We start from the raw sequence: 22,658 nt of genomic DNA on the forward strand, positions 1-22,658 counted from the left end.
CTATAAGCTCCTGCAAGTCATCTTTATGAAAAATTCTAGCCACTGAAGGATCATCCCCCTGGACAAAAGATGCAGCCTCAGGATCTGCAGAGGAGAGATCAGGATCATTCCAAACATTTTCTTCTAGATCTTCCTCCAAATAGGGCATTTCCTGATCGTCCCAAAAATCATCATGCAAAACACCTTCTCTAATTCTTTTAGGAGGTGGAGGAGCAGGTCTGCTAGAAACTCCTGCCCCAGCTCCTGCACCACCTTTGTGCATCAAAAAAGCCTGGTACATCTGCAGCACAAACTCAGGAGGAAAACCCCCTGCCTGAGTAGGCCCAGCCTGCACCAGAGCTCCTGAAGGAAGGGAATCCAAATTTGGAGCATTTACAGCTGAAGTCTGCGTCTGAGAAGACAGAGAAAAATTCAAAATGGCCACAGTTCGCACCAAAATCGCTGTACCAGATGTCCGGGGGCGCACCTGCCCCCTCCGCAACTACTGGCTCCGAGCGTGACGGTGAGGAGGCTGAAATCGCCGACTGACCTCCGGACCCGACGTTCCCACTAGCGCCGTGCAATACTTGCAAGCGCCAGAAGAGGGACCCCCCCGACGCTGACGGACAGCGCATCGCTTGAGTTTTTCGGACATCGCGGTCACGTGCGTACGCGGTTCGCGCCGAAAATCCTATTTTTTTTATAAAGGAGGGCCCCGCTCTGTCAAATAGCGCTAAACTAGAAATTCACCCCCGAAAACGAACAGGCCAGCAAGAACAAGGCTGTTGTATCTTTCACTGTCTTATCTTTTTTTTTTTTTTTTTCAAACAGCTAGCACACAACTATAACAACCAGAGCTGCCTGCTCGTTAGAGAAATGGGGAAGAAAACTCCTTATTTATTTAGTTAATTTTAACCTGGCTGCCTCTCCCAAAGGTATTAACCCTTCCCTTAGAAATTGAATTATCAGAAGGGAGGTGGGGAGGAAAAAGGGGAGGGACTCGGGACACCCGAGTACACCCGAGGCTGAAAGCTAATAAAGCTGAAAGTTCTAAGCCTCCAAAGCATTCCTGTGGCACAGAAAAAAAGCAGACAAAAGACTAAAAAGCAACCTTAGTGGGCTCACTTCCTACCTGCTGGGAGACTGAGAAAATACTGAGGCTAGGGTCACGTGACCAGGGCTCCTATTGGCTCGCTAGAGTCAGAGTTTTTTCTCAGTCTCCAACCTGCTGGAAGGCGAGCTCAACCCATCAGTCCAATCCTGGGCCGGTCCGGAGGGATGCTAAGGAATGCTGGTTTAAAAAAAAAAAAAAAAAAAGCGTTTTTAAAAACCGAAAAGACTGGTTAAGTAATCATTAACAAGTGAATCAACCGGGAAGAACTTAAGAGTCTTGACTGTATTTGAATCTAAAGAAACAGATGAATATGGTAGTAACTTACCACAGATCACAAAAAAGTGTGCAAAAAACGCCTTGAAACCAAAATCACCACTGCAGCAATCACAAAAGAAAGGGAGGCAGTGCGTCACACTAATCAATCTATATGTATACCACACATGAATAAAGCATGCGAGTCATAACACAAGCGGGCAGCAGAAAAACAAAACCAGGTAAAACAAACTGTTAAAAAAGAAACCAGTTGCAAAATAAGCAGCCACCTATTAAAAAAAAGTACAAACAGTGATATGTATAAAAGTTTAAATGAAAATGTATGGAAACTGAGAACACATTGGTAATGTAGAGTAGAAAAAAATGAAAATACAAAATGAATCAGCACTAGTTGTGTCCCCTCTGGTAATAGAAGAAACTATAGAACTGGTCTTAAATCAAAATCAGTATTAAGGATAGTAGGTGTTAGTGTCTGAAAAATAATCTTCTGTTCTTCTCTTAAAAGTTGTCCATCAACTTTTAAGAGAAGAACAGAAGATTATTTTTCCATTACAGACACTAGTGCTGATTCATTTTGTATTTTCATTTTAGTCTACTCCACATTACCAACGTATTTTCATTTTTTATACATTTCTTTTGTGATTGCTACAGTGGCGATTTTGGCGCCAAGGTGTTTTTTGCGCACCTTTGTGTTCTGTGGTAAGTTACTGCCATATTCATCTGTTTTTTTGTTTTTTTTTATTCAAATACAGTTGCAGCACTTGTTAAAATGATTACTTAACTGGTCTTTTCAGTCTTTAAAACTGTTTTATAAACCTGCATCCTGCAGAATTGCTTTTTAGCAGTTTTAATTATCCCGTTTTTGTCATCCATTTTCCCAGTTTTATAGCCTGGTTTTATAATCTGTTTTATATCAGTAACCTTGCTTATTAAGGTTATTACATCAGCAGTGTTTATATGGCACACTAATATTCCAATATTTCAGGGGTTTTTTCTCATTTCATATTTATCCTTGTGTTACAGTATTCAACACATTTCCTTTTGGGTACCATTGATTTCTAATTCAACAAGTCAGCTGGTTGCATTCATTTTCAACTGTTCTTCTTTAAGCACCATCTTCTTCCATGCCCTTCACACATGTATATTCCTGGCTACAATGACAGAACTTTGTAGACAAATGTTTGACTTCATAATGTATGTATATGCAGTCCACTTTTAATCATTCATATGTTTATACTTATGTTTCTTTAATATGGTATTAAATTAAATTATTTTTACTGTATGAATTTTTTCCCCCCACAAATATTGTTATTTTTGACCCCTGAGACATGCGGATCTTAACACCGAAACACAATCCCATGTCAGGTCTGTTTGGTGCAATAAAGGAATTGTGACAGACACTCCCTGTGTTGAAGTTTGTGTCACACACACTACTTTTCTTGGGTTTCTGGACAGACCTGGTAGGACTGAAGGAAAAAATTATCAGGCAAGACTGAATTTTTCTTTCCTTTTTGTTCAAACCAGACACTTCCAGAACTATTGGGATGTAAAGTACCCAAGAAGGGTGGGACCAAAATATCAAAATATTAGCAAAAAAAAAAAAAAAAAAAAAAAGGTTAAAAATGGAATTCTTTTTAAGATTTCATCATATACTAATCCCATCAAGACAAGTATAGGAACTGAAGTATCATGAAGAAAACTGAATTACTGGAGGTTACAACATGGAATAACCCAAGATCACAATAAATTAGAATTGAGTCAAGAGGCAGAGGTTCCATTAGAGTTCCTCCCAACAGATCTCCATAACGCACATGCCAAGGACAATGAAGACAGAAGGATATGGTATCACCAACTGAAATTCCTTTCCACTCCTGAAAAAACAGTGGTTGGGGGTGGGGAGAAGCACCAAAAGGTCCCATAATTAGGAAAGGTTTGCCAGTAGGTAGTTATAAACACCACTAAAATTAAAAGCCAGAAATACCCAAAATCTAAAAACCTTCTCATTTCCCTTAAAAAAATGAATTTTGCCAAAACTTCCAAAGCACTGCTCAACCATAGGAGGTTCTTAAGAACCCATAACCGCCAAAAATTTTCAATAAAAATTACCTTTGCTCCCAGCCTAACAAGTCCAAAAAATGCAAATTTGAAAAACAACTAAACAAAACCTTAGACCACCAAACTCCTCACTTTGGTACCTGGGGTTCCTCACTCCTCAGATCCCAACAGACCCCCAGCGATTTCAGAACCACCAAAAAAGAACAGTGAAATCTGCAGAACTGTGGCCAGGCAGCTAAAAAAAAATTGGGCCCCCAGCTTCAGTTTAGGCCTAGTCGCATTCCTGTGTAACACCACGCACGCTCAAGAGACATGTCCAAGCTGAAGGCGGCCATTTTCTTAGCTACTCCATCCCTCAAAAACATCATTCCCAAGACCTGACAGCATAAGAGATGGTCACGCCTGGTGCACCCTCACACCTCCAGACCCCGACACTTGTCAACTAGCCATCACTGTGGCCACTAGCCACCAGGGATCCCCGCAGCATAATGGAGGGACCGGAAAGACCTGAAGATGAGCGAACAGCCCCAGGACCTCACCTTAGGGGAGTTACAATATCTTCCATCAGCCATCTTTTTTCCAAGCTGAAGAGCCCTAACCGCCTTAGCCTTGAGGAGGAAAAATTAGTTCTCACCTGATAATTTTCTTTCCATTAATCCCAACAGATCAATCCAGAGACTTGTGGGTTATGTCCCTCTACCAGCATGTGGAGATATAGCAAACCTCTGAAGTTATCTCTATGTGGTCACGTGCAGCCATCTCAACCTCAGTATGAGTGATATCAAAGCAGTGGAAAACCTCACTCTCCTGCCTCTTCAGAAATATTAGAAAGAGTCAACAGCCAACACGGAAGAACCACAAAAACAGACATACTTTAAACTGACAAACATCTGATTTTTTTTTCTAAATAAAGCCAATGAAGGAATCCCTGCAGAACCAAAACTAGAATCGCACTGAAAAACACAACAGACAGCTGAAGAAACTAAGGGCAGGCGTCTGGATTGATATGTTGGGACTAATGGAAAGAGGAGTGGCCTAGTGGCTAGGGTGGTGGACTTTGGTCCTGGGGAACTGAGTTTGATTCCCACTTGAGGCACAGGCAGCTCCTTGTGACTCTGGGCAAGTCACTTAACCCTCCATTGCCCCATGTAAGCCGCATTGAGCCTGCCATGAGTGGGAAAGTGCGGGGTACAAATGTAACAAAACAAACAAAAAAAAAAAAAAAAAACAAAAAAAAAAATCATCAAGTGAGAATTTTTCCTTCCATAGTGTCCCACAGATCAATCCAGAGACTTGTGGGATGTACCAAAGCAGTCCTCAAGTAGGGCAGGATTACCCCAACCCAGCTGTAAGCACCGATGCACCGAAAACCGCATCATGACAAACCACAACATCCACTCTATAATGCCTGGCAAAGGTATGCACTAACGCCCATGTGGCAGCCCTGAAAATGTCATCCAAATATACAGAACGCAATTCCGCATAAGATTGCGCCCCAGTAGAAAAAGCACGGATTTGTAAGGGGAGAGACCTCCCCATAGCCAAATATGCCAAAACTATCACCTCTCAGGTACATCGGGCCACCGTGGCTTTAGAGACCATATTGCCTTTCTTGTGACCTACAAAATGATGGTCTGAACTGCGAAACTCGTTCGTCACCTCCAGATACCAAAGAAGGATGCAACTGATGTCCAGACAATGAAGCACCCTATAATTCTCAGGGTAATCTTCCCTCCAAAATGCCAGTAACATCAGCGATTAAGATGAAAACTACTACTATTTAACATTTCTAAAGCACTACCAGGGTTGCGCAGCGCTGTACAATTAAAGAAGGACAGTCCCTGCTCAAAGGAGCTTACAATCTAAAGGACAAAAGTGCACAAGATTGAGGCAGTCTAGATTTCCTGGATAGAAGTACAATGGTTAGGTGCCGAAAGCGACATTGAAGAGGTGGGCTTTGAGCAAGGATTTGAAGATGGGTAGGGAGGGGGCTTGGCGTATGGGCTCAGGGAGTTTATTCCACGCATAGGGTGAGGCGAGGCAGAAAGGGCGGAGTCTGGAGTTGGCGGTGGTGAAGGGTACTGAGAGGAGGGATTTGTCCCGTGAGCGGAGGTTATGGGTAGGAGCTTAAGGGGACATGAGGGTAGAGAGGTAGTGAGGGGCTGCAGATTGAGTGCATTTGTAGGTTAGTAGGAGAAGCTTGAACTGTATGCAGTATCTGATCGGAAGCCAGTGAAGTGACTTGAGGAGAGGGGTGATATGAGCATATCGGTCTAGGCGGAAGATCAGACGCACAGCAGAGTTCTGAACGGATTGAAGGGGGGATAGATGGTTAAGTGGGAGGCCAGTGAGGAGTAGGTTGCAGTAGTCAAGGCGAGAGGTAATGAGAGAGTGGATGAGAGTTCAGGTGGTGTGCTCAGAGAGAAAAACGTGAATTTTGCTGATGTTATAGAGAAAGAAGCGACAGGTCTTGGCTGTCTGCTGGATATGTGCAGAGAAGGAGAGGGAGGAGTTGAAGATGACACCGAGGTTGCGGGCAGATGAGACGGGGACGATGAGGGTGTTATCAACTGAAATAGAGAGTGGAGGGAGAGGAGAAGTGGGTTTGGGTGGGAAGACAAGAAGTTCGGTCTTGGCCATGTTCAGTTTCAGGTGACGGTTGGACATCCAGGCAGCAATGTCTGATAAGCAGGCCGATACTTTGGCCTGGGTTTCCGCAGTGATGTCTGGTGTGGAGAGATAAAGCTGGGTGTCGTCAGCATAAAAATGATATTGGAAACCATGAGATGAGATCAGCGAGCCCAGGGAAGAGGTGTATATTGAAAAAAGAAGGGGTCCAAGGACAGATCCCTGAGGAACTCCAACAGAGAGCGGGATGGGGGTGGAGGAATATCCATGAGAATGTACTCTGAAGGTACAGTGGGAGAGATAAGAGGAGAACCAGGAGAGGACAGAGCCCTGGAACCCAAATGAGGATAGTGTAGCAAGAAGTAAATTATGATTGACGGTGTCAAAAGCGGCGGATAGGTCGAGGAGGGTGAGGATGGAGTAGTGACCTTTGGATTTGGCAAGGAACAGGTCATTACAGACTTTAGTGAGTGCCATTTCTGTCGAGTGTAGAGGGCGAAAACCTGATTGAAGCGGATCGAGGATGGCATGAGAGGAGAGAAAATCAAGGCAGCTGCTGTGAATGGCGCGTTCAAGTATCTTGGAGAGGAAGGGTAGGAGGGAGATGGGGCGGTAGTTGGAAAGGCAGGTAGGGTCTAGTGATGGTTTTTTTGAGGAGTGGTGTGACTACAGCATGCTTGAAGGAGTCAGGGACAGTTGCAGTGGAGAGAGAGAGGTTGAGGATATGACAGATGGGGGGGGGGGGGGGGGGGGGGGTGACAGTAGGAGAGATGGTGTTTAGTAAGTTAGTGGGGATGGGATCAGAGGAACAGGTGGTGCATTTCGAGGAGGAAAGAAGGTGGGCGGTTTCCTCCTCGGTGATATCAGGAAAAGAGGAGAAGGCAGCCTGGGTTGGTTGGTTGAGGGAGTGGGTTAAAGGGTGAAAAGGAGGAGGAGGCTTTGTGGTGAAATCAAGGTTGATCTTCTGCACCTTGTCGCGAAAGTAGTCAACCAGTGATTGAGGAGGGGTGGGGGTTGGAGCGGAGGGCACTTTGAGGAGGGAGTTAAGGGTGGCAAAGAGACGACGAGGGTTGGAGCCGAGAGCATTACTTATGTACTTATAATGTAAGCCACATTGAGCCTGCAAAGAGGTGGAAAAATGTGGGATACAAATGCAGCAAATAAATAAAACTCTCTCCTTAGAGAATGACAAGAAAGGTTCCCTGCAGGACAAAGCCTGAAGCTACAAAATTCTCTGGGCCAAAGAAATGGGCACAAAAAAAAAAATACTACCTTCAGAGTAAGATCCTTACAGGTGCTCGAGTCCAAAGGCTCAAACAAAGGACCCACCAGCGCCTCTAAAACCAGGTTCAAATGCCACGGAGCAACCACCGGATGATGTGGCGGATGGATCAACTTCACTCCCTTCAAGAAACGCACAACATCCGGGGAGGCAGATAAGGATACCCCCTGAACCTTACAACTGAAACAGGACAAAGCTGCCACCTGCACTTTCAGGGAAGACAATGCGAGGCCCCTATCTAATCCGTCCTGCAGAAACTCCACAACTTCCGCTATCGAAGCACGTAAAGGAAGACAAGCCCGCTCCTGGCACCAACTCTCTGAGATTCGCTACACGCACACATAAGCCAACGAAGTAGACCTCTTACGGGAACACAACATAGTATCAATTACCCTGGGAGAAAAACCTTTCTTCCTCAATTTGTGCCGCTCAAGAGCCAGGCTGTAAGCAAGAACAGAGAGGGATCGGCCATCTCGATCGGCCCCTGAACCAACCTCACCACGGACCCCAACGGAATCAGCTCCTGGACTGCCAGCCGCACTAGATCTCCGTACCAAGGCTGGCATGACCAATTGGGAGCCACCAGGATCAATGGACCCGAGTGTCACTCGATTCGCTGAACTACTCGCCCCACCAACGGCCACGGAGACAACACAGAGCAACTTGTGGAGAGGCAACAGAAGAACCAACACATCGATCCCCTCAGACAAGAGGATCCCACCGCTGACTGAAGCGAGGAACCTAGGCATTGTTGGCCAATGCCATGAGATCCATCACTGGACGACCCCATTCCAACACTTTTGCGGTCGAAGACCAACTGATGAAGAGACCATTCTCTGGGATCCAACGTGTGCCTGCTCAGAAAGTCTGCGCTCACGTTGTCTACACCTCCTATGTGAACCGCAGAGAGATCTTGAAGATGCACTTCTGCCCAGCTCAGTAACTCTGCCGCCTCTTCGGCCAGCGCTCGACTCCTCATTCCCCCCTGCAGATTTACATAAGCTATGGCCATTGCGTTGTTGGAAAGAACCCGGACAGGCCTGCCTTCGAGAAGGAACTGAAAAGACTGGAGAGCCAACTGAATAGCCCACGTCTCCAGCCGGTTGATGGACCAGAGCTTCCTCCAATGACCAATGACCCTAGGCCACCTGCCCGAGGCAATGACCTCCCCAGGCCCTCAGATTCGCATCCGTGGTGAGAACTACCCAGTCCGGAGGATCCAGCGGCATGCCCTTCACTAGATTTGGAGTGTGAAGCCACCAGCGCAGGCTGCGGCAAGTAGCCTCTAACAGAAGTAGCTTCTCCTCCAACTCCTGAGTCTGAGGAGACCAGCGATTCAGCAAAGCCACCTGCAACTGACGCATATGGGCCCTGGCCCATGGGACCACCTCTATTGCTGCCAACATCAGACCCAGAACCTGAAGGCAATAGAATGAGGAATATTAAAAAGGATGCATACAACCTGAAGGTAAGAATGGGCCAAGGGAGCCCACTGCGCTGCCGAATCTGACCCTGCAACTTGGAAACTCGAGTGGACATCAGGAACACCTGACCTTTCTCTGTGTTGAAACGCACCCCTAGGTACTCCAAGGACTGAGAAGGTACTAGGTGACTCTTGGCCGAATTCACCACCCAGCCTAGCAACTGTAAAAAGGACACCACCGGTGCGGTCGCCTCCTCGCTTTCCGATCTCGATTTGGCTTGAATCAACCAATTGTCGAGGTAAGGATGAACCAAAATGCCTTGCTTCCGCAGAGCTGCTGCCACAACCACCATTACCTTGGAAAAAGTGCATGGAGCCGTCGCAAGACCAAAGGGAAGCACAAAAAACTGGAAATGCTTCCCTAAGACAGCAAAGCGAAGAAAACGCTGATGTGCCGCCTGGATGGGAATGTGCTAATAGGCATCTGTCAGGTCTAATGAAGTGAGAAACTCTCCTTCCTGAACCACAACAATAACCAAGCGGAACGTTTCTATCTGAAAGGAGGGGACCTTCAGAGCTTCATTGACCCTCTTGAGGTCTAAAAATAGGCCAAAAAGGAACCCTCCTTCTTGGGCACCACAAAATAAATAGAGTAGCAACCCGTTTCCCTTGGAGCAACGGAGACCACTGCTCCTAGGTCGATCAAACATAACAGAGTGTATCGCACTGCTCTCGCCGCGAGTGACAAGGAGACACTAGAAAGATGAAAGAGGACCGTCGAACTCTAGCGTGTAGCCGTCGCGTACTACCTCCAGAACCCACCTCTGCTAAAATACTCAACTGGATTCCAACTTTCTAACCTGAGGGTCCCGTAACGCGGTGCCACCATCCACCGGGATAGCTCCCTAGCCATCTTCAAATCCTTGCTCAAAGCCCAGCTCTTCAATGTCGCTTTCGGCACCTAACCATTGTACCTCTATCCAGGAAATCTAGACTGCCTCAATCTTGATTGACTGCACTTTTTGTCCTTTAGATTGTAAGCTCCTTTGAGCGGGGACTGTCCTTTGTTAATTGTACAGCTCTGCGCAACCCTGGTAGCGCTTTAGAAATGTTAAATAGTAGTAGCAGCAGTTACCCACTGCATCCACTGTAGGAGACAGGGTAGAGCTTAGCCATGGCCCGAGCCACCTTACTCCTGCGCCACCATGTTCCTCAGGTCTGCGTTCATAGGAAAAGAGCGTGGAAGACACCGAATCCCCTTAACCAAAGGATCCACCTGCTTCACATCTCCCAGAGGAACCTCCTTAGGCTCAAATTTTAAAGTAGAAACCTGCTCAATGAGCTTAGTTAACTCATCCATAAAAAAAATCTGAACAGAGGGGTCCTCGCCTGGCAAGAACATGTTTGTGCTGAACTGACAAGGACACTTCTTCCTCCTCCAGTGCACTGAGATTCCCCACTGAATCTGGGAGAGAAAAGGTATCCAGGTCCTCTGACCACTCCAAGTGAGGTCTCTTAGCTAACACCACCCCTGTCCCTTCACCAGGGAGCTCCATGCGAAAGGGACCCGCCTTCAGGCCTGAAACATGGCCCAAATAAAATCCGGAGGGAAAACCACCCCCCCCCCCCAGTCTAAAACTGAAGATGGTCCCAGAACAGGTATTCCCTGTGCAGACTGTGTTGGCTTCGATCCAGCGCAGGACGAATCCAAAATGGCAGTGGTTCCCGCCAAAACCGGGACTGCCGCCGGCCCGCTTGTGCAGACTCAGCCCCATCCGAACACACGGCGGGAACCTCTGCCTCTAACAGCGGAGTAAGGTGGCTTGGCCTCCCCACAAAACCGGCACTGACAACCCAGCGCTTCCAACCCTCGATGAGCACAAAACCAGCAACGGAGGAGTTTCCATGACATAAAAGACAGCAGGACCAGAAAATCAACCTAAAGCCCAAGACCCACACACGGGATCACCACAAGCCTCAGCTCCTCCAAGCAGCCAGAAAGATGCCGGTTCAAAACCGGAGGAGCAGCTCATTTTAAGGGGGGGGGGGAGACACACAAAAAAAAATGAACTTTTGAGTCCCGCTGCTGCTGGTGTTAAAGCACTCAAGGCTGCCGCCCTACCAAGGCAGCCAAGGCACAAGGCTGCCCAAGAAGGAGAGCTGGCTAGGGAGAGGGACCCGGCCACCCAGGTGTGACACCCCAAAGGGTAGAAAGAAAAGGCCCCACAGGACCCACCACCCCAAGCACACAGAGGAAACCAGGCAAAGTGATTCTTTTTTTTAAACTAAAGAACAGAAAATAAAGCAAAACTAGACCCTAAGAAAACCAAGGCCTACCAGACCGGACAGGCTGCACATCTACCCTCTGCTGGAGGCTGAGAAATACTACTAGATGGATATGGTTAGGCACAGGTTATATGTACAGTGTTCAAAGTTAGTGTTCTCAGTCTCCCTCTACTGGTAGGCGTGCATAACTGCATAACCCAAACGTCTTGACCAGTCTGGAGGGTTGCTGAGGAAGCACCAGTTATGTATAGCCACTCCAGATTACGTGGCTAACATTTTCCGAGACATGTCACAAAAAGAAAGCAGTACAGCAAAATTGAACTTACTTTTGAAGACGAAAGTCCATCCGGGTTGCTAAACTTCGAGAACTGTGGTAATAAAACGAATGCAGAAAAAAAGAGAAAGAAAAAAAAAAAAAAAAAAAAAAAAAACTTAATATGGAGCAGGTTTACGTGCATAAATGGAACAGAAAAACATTTAATAGTTAACTACAGTGGGAAATGAATGTCCTAAAAAAAAAAAAAAAAAAAAAAAAAAACTATCCTGGAAAACCTTAGACATTGAGTTTGTCATTTTAGCAACATAGTGCCCCACCTAAAGCCATTACAAACTCTAGCAATCCAATGAAATACTAGTAAGTGTATTGTTCACAAAACTGTTTTTTCATTTACACTTTGATATATTGCTGCACAGTTTACAATTAAAACAAAGCACTTAGATTACCAAATTATTTATTTTTGTTAACCCATATGTTTGTTTATGTTGTTCCCTCAACCACACTGTCATCGTTGTTAAACACTTTCTTTCTTTTGGTGTTGTACAAGTTTGAAAATATACAAATAAAGATTGGGAAAAAAAGCATAGAAAAAACATGATGGTAGAACAGGGTTTGACAAACTCCTGGCACCAGATGCCATGTTGACTAAAAAGGTAAGTGCTGGCACCTAAGTTCTGCCAGCAGAACACATCAGTAGGCACTCTTCATTCTGCCTCCCTATCACTGCACCTCTGACACGGGCACAGGCATGCACACAACCCACAGTCTCTTCTTCTGTTACTGAGTGCTGAAGGGAAAATTAGGTTCTTACCTTGGTAATTTTCTTTCCTTTAGTCACAGCAGGTGAATCCATTACGAATGGGTTGTGTCCACCTACCAGCAGGGGGAGATAGAGAACACTGAAAACCATAGTGCCTCCTGGATGGCTAGCTCCATCTGCCTCTCAGTATTTGAAGCTTCCAAAGTAGCGTTACACCGCAAAGTAGAATAAAATGAACTTTCCTCACAGCGAACAAAGACCCCAGAACAGGGGCAGTAATTCAATCTGAGGTTATTCCTCCTAGACCGGTTCTCAAGCTCTTCCAGCTGATCTTTAACCTCCTGCAGAGCCTCCGCCTGCCTAGCACCGGTTCCTTTCACTGAAGCCAACTCCTCACGGATCTCCTCTACCGCTTCCTCCACTGTCTCTACTCGCGTGCCCAGCTCACCCAGCTCATTCTTAATATCTCGCAGGGACTCCTTCACATCGCTCCTGACACCTGCCATGTCCTCCCGGAGCTCCTTAAGCCACTGCACCAACTCGCGCTTCGTCACCTCTTCCTCCAGCGCACGGTCCCGCACGCCCACGCTTTCTTCCTCCGACTCCGATTGTATCGCTGCCATGTTCCCGCTCTCCTCCGCCTCGCTTACAGAACCAGCTCCCACTTTCTCCTGTTTGCGTGCCGAAAAGCAAAACTTCTCTAAACTTTTTCTAGGCTGCATCTACTCTCCTTCCCGATATTTTCACAGCACTTAGGAGGCTAAGAACGGCGAATCGCTAATTTTTTAAATAGTCCCGAACGGAGCTATTCATTCAAGCTGCCATTTGCTCGGATGACGTCACTTCCTCCCCCAGGGGCAGTAATTCAAAGGAGGGACGAACTCAAACTCCTGTAGAAGAACAGAAATCCTGAAGACTGTTTTCCAACTTCTCCCAATGAGGGAACATGTCTGCAGGAAAAACTGAACACAAAACAGAGTCAATCAGAGGGATCATGGATTCATCTGCAGTGACTAAAGGAAAGAAAATGACCAAGGTAAGAACCTAATTTTCCCTTCCTTGTCATCAGCCGCAGATGAATCCATTACGAATGGAATGTATGAAAGCAATCCCTAGATAGGGCGGGAACAAGCCACACCACGCGCCAGCACTTGTGCTCCAAAAAGCAATTCCCTCCTGGCAGCCACATCCAGCCTGTAATGACAAGCAAGAGAGAGCTTAGAAGCCCAAGTAGCTGCACTACATATCTCTTGAAGAGAGAGTGCTCCCGTTTCAGCCCAAGAGGAGGAAATCGCCCTTGTGGAATGTGCCTTAAAGGCGTCAGGCGGAGGCCGGCCAGATAGCAGATATGCTGAAAAAATAGCTTCTTTAAGCCAACGGGCTATAGTGGCTTTAGACGCTGGAGACCCTCTGCGAGGACCTGACAACAAAACAAAAAGGTGATCATAGGTCCTGAAAGCATTTGACATGTGCAGATACTGCAACAGAGCCCTTCGCACATCTAGAAGGTGCAACTGCAGAAATGGGTCTCTACAGGACAGCGCCTGGAGCTCAGACACCCGTCTCGCCAATGTAATGGCCACCAAAAAGACCGTCTTTAGGGTCACATCCTTCTCCGTAGCTCGCCTAAGCGGCTCGAAGGGCGAACACTGAAGGGCATTTAAAACTAACCCCAGGTTCCAAGCCAGACACAGAGCCCGAACAGGAGGACTGAGCTGAAGCACCCCTCTAAGAAACCGTGCCACCTCCGGATAAGCAGCAAGGGAGAGGCCAGCCACCTTCCCTCGAAACATGCTAAGGCTGCAACTTGAACACGCAGGGAATTATAGGCCAAGCCCTTTTGTAAACCATCCTGCTTAAAAAGTCAAGTATCGGCGAGACAGAAGCCCGCATGGGTGTAATTGCTTTAGCAGCACACCAAGCCTCAAACTGGTGCCAAATCTGAGCATAGGTAACGGAAGTGGAACGCTTGCAGGCCTCAGGGAGAGTGGAGATGACCTTGTTGGAATAGCCCTAGTCTCTCAATTGCGCCCTCTCAATAGCCAATCCGTAAGACCAAAGTGGCAGGCGTCCTCCATGGTTATCGGCGCCTGGTTCGGTACCAGAGGCAAAGGAAGGGGAGCCTCCACCAGCATCCGCCAGAGCTCCGCATACCATGGTCGCCTGGGCCAATCCGGGGCAATGAGAACCACCGCTCCTTGATGTAGCCGAATCCGCAGGAGTACTCGCCCTATCAAGGACCACGGAGAGAACACTTACAGGAGGCCGAGGCCAGGGTTGAGCCAAGGCATCCAACCCCGCCGAGTGAGGATCTCTCCGTCTGCTGTAAAGCACAGGACTTTGGCATTTGCGCTTGACGCCATAAGATCTGCTACAGGCGTCCCCCATTTGGCACAGATCTGAAGGAACACTTCGTCTGCAAGTTCCCACTCCGCTGGGTCTATATGATGCCTGCTTAGATAATCGGCTTGCATGTTGCTCTGACCTGCAATGTGAGCTGCTGACAGAAACTGCAGATGTAGCTCGGCCCAATGGCAAATCTGCGCGGCCTACGCAGTCAGTGCCCTGCACTGAGTGCCGCCTTGTCGATTTAAGTAGGCCACTGCTGTCGTATTGTCCGACAGAACTCGGACAGCCAGTTCCTCCAGGGTCGTGTGAAAGGCCAGAAGCGCCTGGAATATCGCTTTCAACTCCAAGCGATTGATAGACCACTCCCACTCCTCGGGTGTCCAGAGACCCTGGGCATACCTTCCCTGGCAATGTGCCCCCAGCCCTGCAGGCTGGCATCTGTTACCACCAGGCACTAATCGGGAAGCGCTAGCGGCATTCCTTGCCGCAGCATGCTGTCTGAGAGCTTGCACTGCCTTTGCTCAGGGAGAAAGACAAACCCCGAGGCTGTGTAGAACCGGACCCCCAAATATTCTACAGATTGAAGGGGGGGGGGGGGGGGTCAGGTGACTTTTGGGTATATTGATGACCCAGCCCAGAGATTGAAGTACTGAGACTACTCTGGCTGTTACATGATGACTCTTTTCTGCAGAGTCCGCTCTGATGAGCCAGTCGTCAATGTATGGGTGAACCCGGATACCCTCTCGCCTGAGAAAGGCAGCTACTACCACCATTACCTTTGAAAAGGTTCGAAGAGCTGTGGCGAGGCCAAAAGGCAAGGCCTGAAACTGGAAATGTCTTCCCAACATCACAAACTGGAGAACCCGGTGGTGCGGGGGCCAAATAGGAATGTGCAAGTAAGCTTCTTTCAGGTCCAGTGACGTGAGAAACTCTCCTGGCTGTACCGCCGCAATGATGGCGCGCAGGGTTTCCATGCAAAAATGCCGCACTCATAGTGACTTGTTGACTTCCTTTAAGTCGAGTATGGGCCAAAGAGACCCTCCTTTTCGCGGCACCACAAAGTAAATGGAGTAACGACCGTAGCCGATCTCGGCGGAAGGCACAGGGACAACCGCCCCGAGTTGCAACAAGCCTTGCAAGGACTCCTCTACCACTGCCCGTTTGACGGCAGAGCCGCATCGGACTCCACAAACACATCTCACTGGGGCATTGAATTCTAATCTGTAGCCATCTCTGATCAGATTCAAAACCAACTGATCTGAGGTAATCTTGACCCACTCCTCGAGAAAGAGGGAAAGACGTCCTCCAAATGCAGGAATCGAGGAGTGGGCCGGCGCACCATCATTGAGAGGGTCGCCCATGAACTCCAGGCCTTGAGCCAGCTGCTGCGGAATGTTTCTCCGAGCGAAAGGAGTTCCTCTGCTGAAAGCGGGCACGTGAAGTAAACCCAGCAGAACGCCCCGGGCGGTACCTTCTAGCTTTACGGAAGCGAGGTCTAGAAGAGGAGGGAACCGCCTGACCCTTGGAAGAAGGCCGCGGCCTATCCTCGGGTAAGCACTGGGGTTTAGTTTCCCCCAGGCCTTTAACAATTTTCTCCAGCTCCTCACCAAATAAGAGAAGGCCCTGGAAGGGCAACTTCACCAACCTTTGCTTAGAGACCATGTCAGCCGCCCAAAGCCGTAGCCATAGAAGGAAGCGAGCGGCCACCACCACAGCCATCTGTTTAGCCGAAGCTCTGACCAGATCATAGAGGGCATCAGACAAAAATGACAAGGCCGACTCCATCCGCGGTGCCAACTCTGCAAGGGGTTCCGCTCCATCCCCGGGCTGTTCCACTGCCTGTTGCAACCAAGTGAGGCAGGCTCGAGCAGCATAACAACTGCACACAGATGCCCATAAGGCTAGGCCTGAAATCTCAAAGGACCGTTTGACTGCTGATTCCAGACGTTGGTCCTGCATGTCCCTTCAGGGCGACCCCTCCCTCTACTGGGAGGGTAGTCTTTTTCATAACAGCCGTGACTAGGGCATCCACTTTAGGCACGGCCAAGCGTGCCAAGTGCTCCTCACTGAGAGGGTATAAGTGCCCCAGTGCCCTGGCAACTTTCAAAGGCCCCTCGGGGTCAGCCCATTAAGCCGTGATAAGCTCTTGGATGGAGTCATGCAAAGGAAAGGCTCGAGCAGGCTTCTTAGTACTTGCCATCCTCGGATTAGCAGAGGAGGCTTCGCACATCACAGGATCTTCAATAGAGAGAGCCTGTAAGGCATCAGAAATAAGCGCTGGCAGCTCCTTACAGTGGAAACTCCTAACCGCAGTGGGATCATCTGGATTCAGTGGCAATCCTACACCTTCCTCTGGCTCTTCGGACCATGAAGGCCTGCCAGACCCCTCAGAATCCCCACAGCACGACCACGGGGGAGGGGGTGCGCCACTCTCTGAAGCGGAATTTACCCTTCTGCGTTTGTCTTGCGGCCAACTGTCTGGGAAAAAAACGCCTCACGGCAATCCCGGGCCGGTCTCCATGAGAGGGGAACCAGGTAGCAACGCAGAGTCAGACATCTGCGGCAGAGCTCTTTTTAACATGAACGCTTTATGTAAAAGCAACACAAACTCAGGGGAGAGAGGCTCACCCTGGGCTCCCGGTTCCAATTTGGGGTAAGCGGCTCCTCTGATAGCCTCCATCCGAGGCTCCCCTCCGGCCTCAGACCCCTCCGCTCCTACAGGGGTCGAGCCATGCGGCGCATCCAAGATGGCGCCCGCTGCCAACTCCTCCGAGCAGGAAGAAACCTCGCTCGCCATGCTCGGGCCAGCCCTGACGTCTGAAGAGCACGATTTACAGAGCCCCGCTGCGGATCTCTACTTGCCACAACATGAACAGCGCTTAACTACCTTTGCAGCCATCGCCAAAAACGGCAGAAAATTTTTAAAGTGGCGGATTCGTGCCAAAATGTCCCAATCGCGGGCCCTCCCCGGAGGAGCTACAAGACTCTCTTACCTCACCAGACCAAGTCACAGAGCTCTGGTCACGCTGCACAGACAGAAGGAAGCCTCAGAATCGCAGCGCTAACATTTTTATTTTTTTTTAACGCTGTGAGGAACGTTAGAGGCAACAGCTATAGAGGCACTCCGGAGGTCCAGGAGAGTGGGAAAGGCAGGGAAAGGACGAACCAATGGGCCTGCATCCACATAGAAGAGTGTGGGAAAGGCAGGGAAAGGGGTAACCTATGTGCCTTTAACGTGAAGCTGCAATAGCCACAACACCCCTGGTACAACTGGCAAAAGCCCAGGAGCCACCCTAGGCAGATTTTTGAAGGAGCTGAATAAGCTGTGTCCAACCCTGCTGGGGAGATAGAGAATACTGAGAGGCAGATTGAGCTAGCTGGCCAAAAGGCACTATGGTTTTCAGTGCTCTCTATCTCCCCCTGCTGGTAGGTGGACACAACCCATTCGGAATGGATTCATCTGCTTGAGGACAAGAAAAGGACCGTTTCATTGCTGATTCCAGCCGTCAGTCCTGCATGTCCTTCGGGAGACCCTTCCCTCTACTGGGAGGGTAGTCTTCGTCACAGCCATGACTAGGGCATCTACTTTAGGCATGGCCAAGCGTGCCAAGTGCTCCTCACTAAGAGGGTATAAGTGCCCCATTGCCCTGGCAACTTTCAAAGGCCCCTCTGGGTCAGCCCATTGCGCCAAAATAAGCTCTTGGATGGGGTCATGCAAAGGAAAGGCTCGAGCAGGCTTCTTAGTACTTGCCATCCTCGGATTACCAGAGGAGGCCTCGCCAAGCGCAGGATCTTCAATAGAGGGGGCCTGCAAGGCGTCAGAAATAAGCGCTGGCAGCTCCTCGCGGTGGAAAATACTATCCGCGGTGGGATCATCTGGATCCAGTGGCAATCCGGCACCTTCCTCTGGCTCCTCAGACCACGAAGGCCTACCAGACCACTCAGAAGGAGCTGAACAAGCTGCGTCCAACCCTGCTGAGGGATAGAGAATACTGAGGCAGATGGAGCTAGCCGTCCAGGAGGCACTATGGTTTTCAGTGTTCTCTAACTCCCCCTGCTGATAGGTGGACACAACTCATTCGTAATGGATTCATCTGCTGCTGATAAGGAATATAAATTTTGAACCACGTGGTTCACATTTTGCATTCAGCACCAAAACAGAGAATACAGCCCAGCTACTCTCCTTTAGTTCCGTTGTGATTCTCACCAGGTCGAGGCGCAAAGAAGAAGGGAAAATTAGGTTCTTACCTTTAGTCACAGCAGATGAATCTATTAACTGATGGGTTGTATCCGCCTACCAACAGGTGGAGATAGAGAACACTGACCCTTGGACGGCTAGCCCCATCTGCCTTCAGTATTTGAAATTTCCAAAGCAATCATAAAGGTAGAATAACAAACTTTCCTCACAGCGAACAAACGCCTCAGAACCGGAGCAACAGCCACACAAAGGAGAGACGAACTCACCCTCCTGCAATAAAACAGCATGTAGAAGCTCTGAGAGCTGGTCTTCAACTCCTCCTGATGAGATACAATATCTGAATGAAAGGTCTGAACAAAAAACAAAGTCAGACAGGGAGGGATCATAGATTCATCTGCTGTGACTAAAGGAAAAAATTATCAAGGTAAGAACCTAAATTTTCCCTTCCTTGTCATCAGCAGCAGATGAAGCCATTAACTGATGGGATGTACAAAAGCACTCCCTACTTAGGGTGGGATCAGGTTCCAAAATGTGCGTCCTGCTTCGCTGCAACATCCAGCCTGTAATGGTGGATAAATGAGAGCTGAGAAGCCCAAGTAGCACCACTACAGATCTCTTGAAGAGAGAGTGCACCCGTTTCAGCCCACGAGGAGAAAATCGCTCTCATGGAATGCGCCCTAAACGCTTCAGGCGGAGACCATTCTGAAAGCAGATACGCAGAAAAAATTACTTCCTTGAGCCAACGGGCTATAGTGGCCTTAGACGCCGGACACAACGCGTCGAGGACCTGACAACAATACACAAAGGTGATCAGAAGTCCTGAAGTCATTTGACATCTGTAGATACTGCAACAGAGCCCTGCGGACATCCAAAGACGGAATTGTCCAAAGGAATCCGGAAAATCTTCCCTAGAAAAAAAGGAAGAAAGAAAAATGGGCTGGTTCAGGTGAAATGCTGAAACCACTTTAGGCAAGGAAGGCACTGTACATACCGTTACTCCGGACTCAGAGAATTGTAGAAAAGGGTCCCGACAGGACAGCGCCTGAAGCTCAGACACGCGTCTAGCCGATGTAATGGCCACCAGAAAGATTGTCTTGAGAGTCAAATCCTTCTCCGAAGCTCGCTTAAGCGGCTCAAAAGGTGAATGCTGGAGAGCCTTCAACACCAGCCCCAGGTTCCAGGCCGGACAACGCGACAGCACAGGAGGACGGAGCCGAAGTACCCCTCTCAGAAATCGGGCAATGTCCAGATAAGCAGCAAAGGATAAGCCTGAGACTTTCCCTCAAAAGCATGCCAATGCTGCCACTTGAACTCAAAGGGAATTGTAAGCCAGACCTTTTTGTAAGCCACCCTGCAGGAAGTACAGCACCGGCGAGACTGTAGCCCGCGTGGGTTTGATCGCCTTTGAAACACACCACAAACTTGCGCCAGATCCGAGCATAAGCTGAGGAGCTAGACCGCTTGCGGGCCTGCAAGAGAGTGGAGATGTCCTTGTTAGAGTAGCCCTTATCTCTCAATTGCGCCCTCTCAAGAGCCAGGCCGTAAGACCAAATTGGCAGGGATCCTCCATAGACACCGGACCTTGAACCAACAGGTTTGGCACCAGAGGCAAAGGAAATGGAGCCTCCATCATCATCCGATGGAGATCCGCATATCACGGATGCCTTGGCCAGTCCGTAGCGATGAGAATCACTAATCCCCGGTGTAGTCGAATCCGCAGGACTCGTCCTATCAAGGGCCAAGGAGGGAACACATACAGGAGGCCCTGAGGCCAGGGTTGAGCCAGTGCATCCAACCCGCCGAGTGAGGATCTCTCCTGCTGAAAAAGCAAGGGACTTTGGCGTTTGCACTTGACGCCATTAGATCCACTCCGGGAGACCCCCATTTGGCACAAATCTGAAGAAAAACGTATTTTGCCAGTTCCCATTCCGCTGGGTCGATTTGATGCCTGCTGAGAAAATCGGCTTGCACGTTGCTCTGACCTGCTATGTGAGCTGCTGACAGAAGCTGCAGGTGGAGCTCGGCCAAGTGGCAAATCTGCGCGGCCTCCGCGGCCAGGGCCCTGAACTGAGTGCCGCCCTGACGATTTATGTTGGCCACCGCTGTCGTGTTGCCTGACAGAACCCGGACAGCAAGCCCCTTCAGAGTCCTGTGGGAGGCCATAAGAGCCTGGAATATCGCTCTCAGTTCCAAGCAATTGATGGACAACCCCGCTTCCAGGGGTGTCCACTGACCCTGAGCATAACGTACCTCACAATGCGCTCCCAGCCCAAAAGGCTGGCATCCGTTATCACCAGGCACCAAGAAGGAAGCGCTAGTGGTATTCCTTGACGCATCCTGTCGGAAAGCCACCAATCCATACTGTGTTGGGCCGCAGGGAGCCACGTTAAGTCTGCGTTGATATTCCAGGGAAATCGGAGACCATTGTTGGAGCAGGCCACTTGGCCTCATATGCGCTCTCGCCCATGAAACCACCTCCAAGGTAGCAGTCATCAACCCCAGCAGCTGGACAAAGTCCCAAGCTCAAGGGCGAGGCATCCGCAGGAGCAAACGGACCTGATTCTGTAGTTGCACCACCTGAGGTCAGGGAGAAAGACAAACCCTGAGGCCGTGTCGAACCGGACCCCCAAATACTCGAGAGACAGAGGGGGGTCAGGTGACTTTTGGATGTATTGACCACCCAGCCTAGAGTCTGCAGGACTGTAACCATTCTGGTTGTGACAAGACTACTTTCGTCTGCTGAATCCGCTCTGATGAGCCAGTCGTCGAGATAAGGGCGAACTCTGATACCCTCTCGCCTGAGATAGGCAACTACCACCCCCATTACCTTGGAAAAGGTACGGGGAGCTGTGGCTAGGCCCAAAGGCAAGGCCCGAAACTGGAAATGTTGTCCCAACACCACAAACCGGAGAAACCGCTGATGCGGGGGCCAAACAGGAATGTGCAAATACGCTTGTTTTAGGTCCAGACACATGAGAAACTCTCCTGGCTGTACCGCCGCAATGAAGGAGTGCAGGGTTTCCATGTGAAAATGACGCACTCTTAGAGCCTCGTTGAATTTCCTTAAGTCGAAGATCGGTTTGAAAGACCCGCCTTTTCGAGGCACCACAAAATAAATGGAGTAGCGGCCGCAGCCGCGTTCGGCGGGAGGCACCGGGATCACCACTCCAAGGTGCAGCAAGACTCACAAGGTTTCCTCTACTGCCGCACATTTGACGGCAGTGCCGCATCGGGACTCCAAAAACACGTCTCTCACCGGGGCACCGAATTCCAATCAGTAACCTTCTCTGATCAGGTCCAGGACCCACTGATCCGAAGTAAACTCGGTCCACTCCTCGAGAAAGAAGGAAAGACGTCCTCCTACTGCAGGAACCGAGGAGTGGACCGGCGTCCCATCATTGTGGAGGACGCCCCTGAACCGGCCCCTGAGAAGCGTTTGTCCGAACAAAAGGAGTTCCTCTGCTGAAAACAGGCAAGTTGAGAAAACCCAGCAGAGCGCCCCGGGCGATACCTGCGAGCTTCACAGAAGCGAGGTCTGGAAGAGGAGGGAAACACAGGACCCTTGGAAGAAGGCCTCGGCCTATCCTCATTTAACAGCTGGGGCTTAGAGTCCCCTAGGTCTTTAACAATCTTCAATTCCTCTCCAAATAACAGGAGGCCCCGAAAGAGTAACCTCACCAGCCTTTGCTTAGAGGCCATGTCAGCCGCCCAATGCCACAGCCAAAGAAGGCAGCGGGCAAAAACCGCCACAGACATCTGTTTAGCCGAAGCTCTTACCAGATCTTAAAGGGCGTCAGCCGCCGGTCCTGCATGTCTTTCAAGGCGACCCCTCCCTCTACTGGGAGAGTGGTCTTTTTAGTCAACGCCGTGACCAACGCGTCCACTTTAGGCATCCCAAAAAGTGCCAAGTGATCCTCACTCAAGAGGGTAAAGCTGACCCATAGCCCTGGCTACTTTCAAAGGCCCATCGGGGTCAGACCATCGAGCTGAAATGAGCTCCTGGATGGAGTCATGCACAGGAAAGGCCCGAGTAG

General features: G+C 49.3%; 1 protein-coding gene across 2 annotated transcripts in view; it reads right to left on the reverse strand.

The window, feature by feature from the left end:
* Window positions 1–22,658, reverse strand: part of RBM5 (RNA binding motif protein 5) — a 247,830-nt gene that overhangs the window by 203,805 nt on the left and 21,367 nt on the right. For both annotated transcript variants that reach the window (XM_030205344.1, XM_030205343.1), the window contains exon 3: window positions 11,367–11,408. In XM_030205344.1, coding sequence (XP_030061204.1) covers window positions 11,367–11,408 — 42 coding nt within the window. The remainder of the gene's footprint in view (window positions 1–11,366; window positions 11,409–22,658) is intronic.

Source organism: Microcaecilia unicolor, chromosome 6 (assembly GCF_901765095.1).
Source record: "Microcaecilia unicolor chromosome 6, aMicUni1.1, whole genome shotgun sequence".
Taxonomy (NCBI): Eukaryota; Metazoa; Chordata; class Amphibia; order Gymnophiona; family Siphonopidae; genus Microcaecilia; species Microcaecilia unicolor.